The 10,657-nt window shown below is 33.2% G+C and overlaps 1 protein-coding gene and 1 long non-coding RNA gene across 4 annotated transcripts; both read right to left on the bottom strand.

Moving 5' to 3' along the window:
* Nucleotides 1–373: 373 nt before the first annotated feature.
* LOC121967358 lies at nucleotides 374–2,774 on the bottom strand. Its single transcript, XR_006107728.1, has 2 exons — nucleotides 2,465–2,774; nucleotides 374–807 (listed from the first exon to the last, which is right to left on the bottom strand). It is a non-coding gene; the product is annotated as an uncharacterized LOC121967358 (long non-coding RNA).
* Nucleotides 2,775–4,054: 1,280 nt separating this feature from the next.
* Nucleotides 4,055–9,429, bottom strand: LOC121967357 (RNA-directed DNA methylation 4-like). Of its 3 annotated transcripts, none has more exons than XM_042517515.1 (10): nucleotides 8,869–9,429; nucleotides 8,689–8,772; nucleotides 7,002–7,096; nucleotides 6,447–6,521; nucleotides 5,881–5,922; nucleotides 5,188–5,339; nucleotides 4,999–5,108; nucleotides 4,745–4,820; nucleotides 4,586–4,659; nucleotides 4,055–4,508 (listed from the first exon to the last, which is right to left on the bottom strand). In XM_042517515.1, exons 1-10 carry the CDS (start codon nucleotides 9,314–9,316, stop codon nucleotides 4,390–4,392), a joined length of 1,275 nt encoding a protein of 424 aa, XP_042373449.1. In that variant the 5' UTR covers nucleotides 9,317–9,429; the 3' UTR covers nucleotides 4,055–4,389. The 3 variants fall into 3 exon arrangements, with proteins under 3 accessions (XP_042373449.1, XP_042373450.1, XP_042373451.1); XM_042517516.1 differs by having other exon boundaries at nucleotides 6,447–6,518; XM_042517517.1 differs by lacking the exon at nucleotides 6,447–6,521.
* Between the last annotated feature and the right edge of the window lie 1,228 nt (nucleotides 9,430–10,657).

The raw sequence follows: 10,657 nt of genomic DNA, 5'->3' as shown, positions 1-10,657 counted from the left end.
GTACCAAATAATTAAAAAAAAAAATCCGTTGATTCATTAAAATTAAAACCCGATCTTTAATATCTAAATAATTAAGAAAGCCCGCTACTCCAACAATGGAGAGTGATCGATTGATATCGTAAGTACTTATATTATCACCAAGAAAAAAAATATAACTATTTGCCTCAGAAAGTATTTTTATTATTAAAAAAAAATTGTAAGTTTAGGTTAAAAAAGATTAATGTTATCACAAGAAAATGTTTTAATTTATACGTGCATAGATAGCGGGGCGTATTATCTTATCGACTTTTAAATTGTAAAATGTATACAAATTAGCATGAAAAAAAATTATTTTATAAATTTCTAAAAAAATTGCAAAAAAAAAAATATTACATTTACATAATATAGTTGTTATATTCCATTAACTACCAAACATAATACAGATGACCAATTTTAGATGTCTATTTATAAAATATTGAGCAACACAAAATATACATCAAAATAAGACAATCAGTGTCTCGATTTAATACGTGCACACTAAATTAATTGACATATTCCATCTCCAATATTCTCGGTCTTCGTTTCCTCTTCACCAATAACTTTTATCGTTTATAATCTGAATCAGAAATCTTCTAAATCAATAACAAAATTTTCATTCTCATATTCAGCTTCTGAAGTGATTGCTTCAGCTTAACACAAGTAGACAAATTTAATGATATCCCCATCTCCAGTCCTCTCAATCTTCCTCTTCACTTTGATCATAGTTTCCATCAGAATCTTGAAAATCAGACTCTTCATCACGATAATCATTTCATGGATTGTTCTTAGCTGCAAATAAATAAGTATTAATATTAACAAACATTGATATGAGTCAGATTAAAAGGAAAGAAAATATACAATCATATCATTTGAATCATCACTTTCATAATCAGATTGTGACGGATCATACTTTTATCACTTTTTACAATGCTAATCTACATGGTGAATAGCTCTATACGTACTCTATATATAATCTGATGAGAAAACAAGAAGGAAAGAGTGCCTATTCAGAGTTATTAAAATGAACTACATTCTGACAAAATTGACATAAAAATCAATCAGCAATAACATTAAAAGAATTGAATAGGGAAAAAAAATTCTTTGTAACAGCAAGTATCAATATATGAGCAATGCAAAAGGAGACCAAATAAATAATTGCTATATCCAAGATTTTCCAGAGAAAATAGAAGACATTATCCTCATTTAACAAGCACAAATAACTGCCAACCTATCTGAAGGTGCGAGGACGAGCAGAGGAGCCAGCAGCTGCAATTTCATTGAATAGATAAAACATGTCATGCAGAGGAGCTTGGAGCCCATAAAAAAAGACAGAACCATCCAATCAAAATCTTCACTATATGTAAGATACTTTTTCCAGCTATATGACTCTTACAACATGTAAAAATTGCTGATCTCAGGCATACACAAAAAGAACCCATTGGCAACCTAAATATATCCTTAGCAAAGCAACAAATAAAAGGGAAGTGTCTTAATTGCATACTACAGATCTCTTCAAACTCCAGTTGAAGACATTTTACAAATAGATAAGCTAAGTGATGTTGCAGATCCACTCAAACCACATTTTATTAGGAATGAGGAATTCAAGAAAACATACTGCACATCACAATAGTAATAAATGGCCAGGACTGAAGATCCTACAGATCTATTTAAATTCCTAGCACTATTTCAGGAAAATATTAATGTGAAAAAATAGAAAAAAGAAGTCATTTGCAGAAAACAATATTGTATTCATTTCTTCACAAATAATCACTTCAAACTCACTTCTAGTCTTGGATACTTACAGAAATAATTTAGAATTTTGATAAAGCTAAACTAGTATTCATAAAGTGAAATAAAGTTGTAATTAGTACTGTGAAAGAACTTGTTAGAGAGAAGAGATGGCTATCCAAGCAACAACTAGAATGTCTATGAAAGCATAACCTCACTTGTTTTCAGGATACCAAGAAGAAATTATCAAATCAACTTACTTTCAGAGCACATGAACTCATGATTAGGTTCTGTATTGTTACGTCTAACTGCATATTTTTCTTTACTTACTTCAAACCGTTCTAAAATAAAATAGAATGAGTTTGTATGCTCTCGTATGCAAGTTGAGTGGTCAGTTATACAACACAAGTGAAGTGAAAACTCAAAGTTTAACCAAACGTTCTCATTCATCACTCAGCCGCTATTATAACCAAAAACTGCTAATTGCCAATCTAACTTTCCGGATACTATGTTGACCTAAACCAATTAGGGTAACATCAAAGGAAAATATCTAATTCAGACACATGGCCTCACTATGCCACGCCACTATCAGATAAAGCAATTGATCAAATGCAAGCAGTAAACAATACATAGAGGAATTAACACATCGTTAAAGTAAATATGCCCGAACATGCAAAAGCAAGAAAAGGAAAAGCTAAAGGGGACTAGAGAGCATCACCCATCTCTTCAGGCGTGGAAAAGTTTCTCCGGCCGGTGGGCTTGGCCTTGAACCTGCCCCTCCCCATGATCAACTGGCGAGATCCGGATCGAGATCGAAGACCTCAAGGAGCGAGATCGGGCGGTTGATTTACCGCTCACCGAAACCCTAGAAGCCGCTTTTCCCACTGGGCACACGTCGCCTTCTCTTCCACCGGGCAGGGAATTTGAATGGCTCACTATATTCACCAAGACCCGACCCGGCCCGGGTCCGGTTAGAACTTGGTCCGAATTTATAATCAGATAGACGGGCAGGTTGCGCCGCAACCCCCCCCCCCAGCCGGACCCGTTCCAGTTCAGACCCAAACAAACCGGTTCAGTCCTCTTCCTGAGCATTTGGACTCTGTTTCAAATCTTTGGATCGACCATGGCGGTTTGCATCTCGTAAATTTTGCTAGTGGCCTTCTGTTTTTTTTTTTATTTTTTTTATCGTGTCCCAACTTCTTTGACTAATTTTGAAGATGGACGACTCTCCTCACTCAGCAGATACATCCAAAAACACTTATAATACGTCGGAGGTAGAAAATATGATCTTGGCCCTTGAAATCACAGATTGTATTAGTTCTTGTTCTTGATAAATCGATAAATTGTAATTATTTTGATGTTGATTATGTGACAAGTGAAATGGACTAAATTTATCATTCCATCCACCACTCAACATAGGCATTGCGGGATCACGTAAGTCTCGTTATCCCACGGCGATTTTTGCGGGCCGCCGGAGGCCACCTCAACCTTTACAATTCAGGTGGGACGGCCACGGGCGAGCGGGGATGCCCATTAGACGGGGGTCGCGGTGCGGAAGCCAGTACACTTGAGGCAGGGTGAGGATGCCCTACACGGGTCACGGTGGGGATACCCACGACGCAAGGCGAGGACACCTGTTAGTTCACGGGTCGTGACGGAGATGCCCGCGGCGCGAGGTGGGGATACCGATGGGCACGGAGGTCTTAGTGGGGAAGCCCCGCGAGCTCGAGGTGGAGATGCACGTGAACATACGACGAGCGCTCCCGTAGGCACATGGGTCGCAGCAGAGACATCGTGGATGGGACGTAGAAAAATAAGTTTTATATATATAATTTTTTTAATTAATATATTTTATATTTATAAAAATATCAAAATCATATATACAGTACCTTAATTCCAGTTATAAATTGAAATTCGGTATTACGGACAATAGGATGAATGATAAGCTTTAATTACGAGAGCGGTATCTATTGGATCTAACATTGTCGCCTTCTTTTGTCATATTTATTTTGACACCAAATACCGACTACTCCTTGAGCAATGAGAAGTAGGAGGATCTAGTCGATCATCGATTGTATTTTACATTGATTTACAATCCATAGAAAGTTTCGGCTTCAAAAGTGTGCACATTATCCTAAGAAAATTTAAATTTTGACTTCAGAGATGCTTATATTATTAGAAAAACTGTTGTAATCTACACATGCATACATAGCGGCGTATTAACTTATCGACTTTTAAATTGTGAAATTTATGTAAATTTAGCATAAAAAATTAATTTTTTGGATTTGCAGGTAATTTGCACAGAAACTAATATTAACATGAGGACATTATCCAATTACATTAACCACCAAACAAATTATAAATGACCAACTTTGAACATCTATTTAAAATAAAAAAAAAATCCACCAACACAAAATATACATCTAAATGAGACAATCACTGAAAGTGATTGCCTCAACTTAATACATGCACACTAAACTGATTGAGATATTCCCATCTGCAGTACTCTCCATCTTCCTTTCCTCCCGTCGTTCATAATTTGAGTCAAAAATCTTCTAAATCAATGACAGGATTTTCATTCTCGTTTTCAGCTTCAGCTTTTAAAGTGATTGTTTAAGCTTAACACAAATACAATAGACAAATTTAACGATATCCCCATCTCCAGTCCTCTCGATCTTCCTCTTCACTTTGATCATAAATCGAGTCAGAATATTCAAAGTCAGACTCTTCATCACAATAATCATTCCATGGATAGTTTTCAGCTGAAAATAAACAGGTATTAATATTAGCCAACAATAATATAAGTTTGATTAAAACGAAAGAAAATATATAATCATACCATTTGAATCATCACTTTCATAATCAGATTGTGACGAGCCATCATAATAGTCATCCTCCACATAAACTTGGATTCTATAGCAATCAAACATAAACATAATGAATATCAAAATAAAATTCCAATTGTAAGTTTAGATAAATCAGATGTCTAATTTCATACAATGGATGCTCATCAATACTATCTGTGTCTATGTCCACACCACTGCCGATAGTATATATGTCGTAAACAAAGTTATCTGTTCAAAATAAATAAAAGGGAAAATTTAGCAGTGAGAAAATCATAAAGAATCTCATGGAAGATCTTAAACTACATAAAAAGTTAATCATAGTATGTAAATTGGATTTCTTGTTTTCAAGCATAAAATATAACATTAGTTGTCATTGGAAGATTAAAGATGCTGGAGAAGATGGAACCTTCTGTAGTTGCCCTGTCATGTTCAATCTCTTCAGCTGCTTGTGGAAGGAATTCCTTTAAAAGTGGTAAATACTTATCAAAAATTGCACCACCAACCTCAGGAGCAACTCTGCAGCATTCAAGAATCTTTTATATAAACTAGAAAGATACACTAAAGAAGCAATAGAAACACTGAATATTAAACTTACTTGGGCTTTGGCACCCTTTGGTGAGTTTCATCCTCGGCATCAACTCGAACAACATCATACAAATGGCATTTTTCATGCAAAGAGCATTCTTCTGCATCTATGCTTCCCCTTTTCTTCCATATTTGTTCAAATCGAGCACTTTTAGCAAGATCCTATAAGATTCAAATATTTAATAGGACTTAGTTACATTATCTTGGGAATAAAATCATCCAGATTCAATCTTGTATAATTTTAACAACAAATTGACAATGAAGCATCTCATGATAAAACCAATATAAATGCGCAAACAAACAACTAATAGTCAAAATCATTCCAATGATCTCGTAATATTCAAGTGGGTCCTATTTATCAAAAAGAATAAAAAAATTAGACATATGATAAGAAAATGTGAAGATTATATAAGAGTAAAACTGTGCTTACATTTACTCACTATAACAGTGAAAAACTCTTGGTTATCACAAACACATTATTGATCTTGTCATGTGTATAACTGGTGCATCTACATAAAATTATTTATGTTGCATACTTCCAACAGACTAAATCTAAATGTGTAAAATGAAAAAACCTAAGTCCAAGATACGTAAAATAAATGCTACATTAGAAGACATCTAACACAAAAATTTAGATGTGCATGTTTCATCCACCGGAGAAATTGCAATAACAATTCAATGACATGAAAGAGTAATAATCTACCTCATGCTCTTTTATAGCCTTGGCCCGCAATTGATCATGTTTCTGCAGGCACAGAAAATGCAACAAGAATGAATATATTATTCGAGGCAAAAAAAATAGGATTAAGTAAAGTTATTAAACTAGAAAAAATAATAATGGAATCGAAGTACGCAAATCAAGATTTATGCATTTTCCAAATAAAAATTGAAAGGCAAAGGATGATAATAAAAATGAGTCAAAATTTGTTTTTACAAGTGATTTTAGAAAAAATGCTCAATATCATTTGATAGAATAATTTCCAGCTCTTTGACATGTGAATTTTAAAAAGATGAATAACCAATTCTACGTGAGAATTATGTGCTGGCAAAAACATCCTTTCGGCAATTTTTATAATTAAGGTAGGAATCATAATATAATGCATGGAAAAAATTACATAAAATTGTGTGTCAATTTAGCAGTGCCGATAATAGAAGATATAAATCAAAGGAAAAATGCAGCAGTGAAAGGTAAACAATTCTGCAAGATTAGGTTAGGGTAACATCTTCTCATGGATAATGTAACATAAGAAATTGAATTGATAACATTACCTTATCAGGTTTATACAAACTTCTACGCTCCTTAGATCTCCCCTTAAATTCTTTTGTATTTCTGGAAGGTTGCTGCTGGTTGAAAAGAGAGAGAGAGACAGAGAAAGAAGATTACTAACAGATTCAACGGATGAAGTCTAAACCAATGGATTACAATGGGAGATTTGATGTTCAAAGGAAAGATGATAGTAACTAAATAATCTTAGGCGTGTAAGGCAATATGCTTGCCAGAGATCTATGAAAACTGGCAAACAGAATCAAAGATTTTTTTTTAAACAAAGAGAGAATTATTGTGGGAATAAAACAGACGTAAGAAAGACTTAAAAATTGGGGCCCTCACTAGCCACTTCTGCTTCAAAAACATCATTTTTGAGCAGGCAAAAGGGCATTCATATCTCTAAAAAAAGGAAGTGATTACGAGTTAAACTGAATTATCAGATTATCTGATTTACGACAAGCTGTGTTAATGTCAAGTGGAAGAAAAAGGAACATATTAAAAGATAACCACCTCACAAAGCAAATGACATAGGAGAGTAACAGAGATTAGGTGTTAACCAGAAAAGAATGCAGCACATCTTTGACAGACTGGGAGCGCCCAACTGTCTCAAGACGATGAACTAACATCTTCTTACTTGCAAGCTCATTGAGAACTGCATTTTAGAAGCCTCATTGATGAGAAATGTTCAGTCATATATGTACACAGAATAGGTAGCCAATCAAAGCTACTTATCAGAAATTACAGAGCAAAACACACAACATGAGGGGCTATAATTTTTGAAACTTAGTCAATTACAAACTTGTAAGGAACTCCTTAGGTCTTTCCAGTAGCTTTATGTTTACATGATTGGACATTATACAAGAGTTCATCATTCCCTTTCACCAAAATAGAAAAACTCAACCCATGTGATAGATCTTCCTGGTAACCTAATGAACAAAGCATTCACAAAAACCCACCACTCTATCTGTTCAGTCTAATCATGTTTCTGCCATTTATCAAATGTTTAAGTGTTCGAACACAGCATCACTGCACCCAATTCAAAGGAAAAAAAGACTACATATCAAGTAATTTTCTAAACAAAAAGGCAACCAAACTGATATACATATAACACCAATTAGAAGAAAAATGGCCAACGAGAGTATAACATGGGACTAATATTTTGTGAAAAGATGAAACATTTGATTGGCCAATGCTTAGGCTAGGTAACATGTTTGTGGTGGCAATAAACAGACATAATGAAAACTATAGATATCTAACACAACATAGTCATTGATAATGTCACTTTAAGTTTCCAGTAAAGCAAAAAATGGAATAATAAAAGAGCAAAATATCATTCCATGATGATGGATTTTCTAGTCAAAAAACATGGGATCATATTTTATATTGGACAATGACCAAAATGTGGTTGGAGTAATTCACTCTATGTAATTTGACAAATGCTTTCTTCATGGGCATTGAATATTATTAAGAATTTTGAGGTTATAAACTAAAGTCACCATATACAAAATGAAACTCTAGTGTACATATTAAAGTTATTTCTATGTTGTTTACCTCATTTGAATAGTTTAATGACTACATCACATATTAGGAATCAATGGCATTGCCTATGAAAATTATTTTTTGCTATTCTCATGAAGCCCATAAAATGACTACTTTCTTTCAATCTGCACTTGTATGCACAAACTTCTTCTTGAATGAGGAATGGAAAAATAAGATGGGATTGAAGCTTATATGAATCTATGGGATTGGAGCTTTCAGAGTTGAGGAGATCGAAATACAAGAGATGAAGAATCAGCAAACTGTCTATTTTGAGTTACAGGGCGTACTTGATACAACTACGAGACAGAACAGAAATTCTTGTGATTGGACACGACATGAAGCAGAAATTTTAAGATGAATGTGAGGTATGCCAAATAAAAGGCTACGCATCATCAAAATGACTCATTGAGAACTTTTCTTGTTGAAATCATGATTACAAAATCTATAATTATATTCAATATCATTTATAAATTAATATAAGCTAATAGCAGACCATTGATATATGCTACCCCATTTCAGTTTAACTCAATCTTTCCAAGTCCTTAGCGTATAAAGAACATAGATTATATCTAGAAACCATTTTCAATTTCCTCCACTTTCAAGTAACAACAACTCAATAAATGCATGCATTGAAATTATGATAATTCCATTAAAAACAGTAAAAAAAAAAGAAGAAGAAGAAGAAGAAGAAAGGGAAGGCTATACCTTTTCCTGTGCCGCAATCAGATAAGGAGAGATTTCCAAGACCCAAGAATGCTTTTTTATGTGGCCTTTCATTAATCTCCAACCCTGAGCGCATAAAAACAAAACAAAACAAAAACCCACCTTTATATCCCATTCTAATATTATCCAAAGAGGGAAAAAAGAAGAAGAAAAATAACTTACAGAAGGAGTCAAGTTTTGCTTGGGAGGCCTTCCGCTTAACCCTTACGATCACCGGCTTTCCAGTGATCGAACTCAGCGGAAGAGGCTTTCCTGTAAACAAACCCAGCGGAGGAGGGTTTCCTGTGATCAAACTCAGGGGAGGAGGGTTTCTTGTGATCAAACTCTGGGGAGGAGGGTTTCTTGTGATCAAACTCTGGGGAGGAGGGTTTCTTGTCATCAAGCTCAGCGAAGGAGGGTTTCCTGTAATCAAACTCAGCGGAGGAGGGTTTCCTGTGTTCAAACTCAGCGGAGGAGACATGGAACTCAGCGGAGGAGACTTTCCAGTGATGGAACTCAGAGGAGGAGGCTTTCTGGTGATGGACGGAGGAGACATCGAACTCAGAGCAGTATGCTTTCCGGTGATGGAACTCAGCGGACGAGGCTTTCCGTTGATCGACGGAGGAGACATCGAAGGTTAACGCCCGGAGAATAAGAATCGACCGGAGAACAAGAATCGCCCAGACAATCGCCTCCAGAGAACAAAAATCGCCGGGAGAAAAGAATCGATGTTTCGGTGAATAGATTTGTGAGAAAAATGACTCACTGATCTACTTATTTATCGGCTAGGCCAAGGGTTAATGAAAAGGCCCATTGGGATGCAGCAGGGTCCATTTATTCTTTTTAAGTTAATTAAAATATATTTTAAAGCAGCTATATCTAATATAATCCTAACGGTAATTTTTTAAAAACACGCACGCACTCGACTTTAGAAGAGCCAAAATATATACCTAACTTTGATAAATGACCATCCACCTTAATCTATTTTTTAATAATAATTAAAACAACAAAATAATATTTTTTTTTAAAAAAAAACATGTTAATATATTTTAATTTTTAAAAAATATTTACTCTAATATGTTTATAATCATTACAATCATAATTATTATAATATTTTAATAATAATTGATAAAAAAAATATTTTAATAATAATAATTTTAATTAAATTAAAATATTCTTACTTTATATTATAATAGTTGTTGAAATCGTATAATTATAATTTTATTGGAATGAGAATATTTTTAAAATAAGAAATATATTATATTATATTTTATTAAAAAGATTTCAAAATGGGTTAATTTTTCTTTTAAAAAATATTTAATAAAGTGAGATGCGCTAAGGCCATGAATAAATGGAATGTTTGTGAACAAGTTTAGTTTTTTATTAGAGGTTGTTTATGTTTGTTCAATACACGTAAAATCAATTAAATAAAAAAATTTGTTAAACTAAACAAATAAATTTGAATATTTATATATTTAACTCCTTAACGTTTGTGAACAGTATTTAAAAATAATATTCGTTAAAATAATGTTTATGAATTATATTCATTACTTTTAAAATTAAATTAAGTTGAATTATCAAATTCAACAATTAATTAAATAAATAAAAATATCAAGCAATAAAATAAACTTGAATTATATTATCAAGACCATGCTAGTAAAAAAAATAAATTAAATCAAGTTTAAATAATATTTTAATGATTTAATTTATTTTAGACTCAATTTAACTCGATTACTTCATCAAATAAATTTAAACACTCTAAAATTTTAATGAGCTTGTTTGCCATCCTATGCGCCTTTATCCTATTTTCCTTCCGTGCTTTACTGGCTTCTCAACTCGATTTGATTTTTTTTTTTTTACATAAACTATTAAAAGATTTTAAAATATAGGTAATTAAGAATACATATTTTAAATTATTATTTTTTAATGAATATATTTTATATTTAAAAAATATCAAAATCATTCTAATTAT

This window comes from Zingiber officinale, chromosome 3B (genome assembly GCF_018446385.1).
Source record: "Zingiber officinale cultivar Zhangliang chromosome 3B, Zo_v1.1, whole genome shotgun sequence".
Taxonomy (NCBI): domain Eukaryota; kingdom Viridiplantae; phylum Streptophyta; class Magnoliopsida; order Zingiberales; family Zingiberaceae; genus Zingiber; species Zingiber officinale.
The sequence above is the reverse complement of the archived record's forward strand: the minus strand, read 5'-3'. Positions and strand labels throughout refer to the sequence as shown.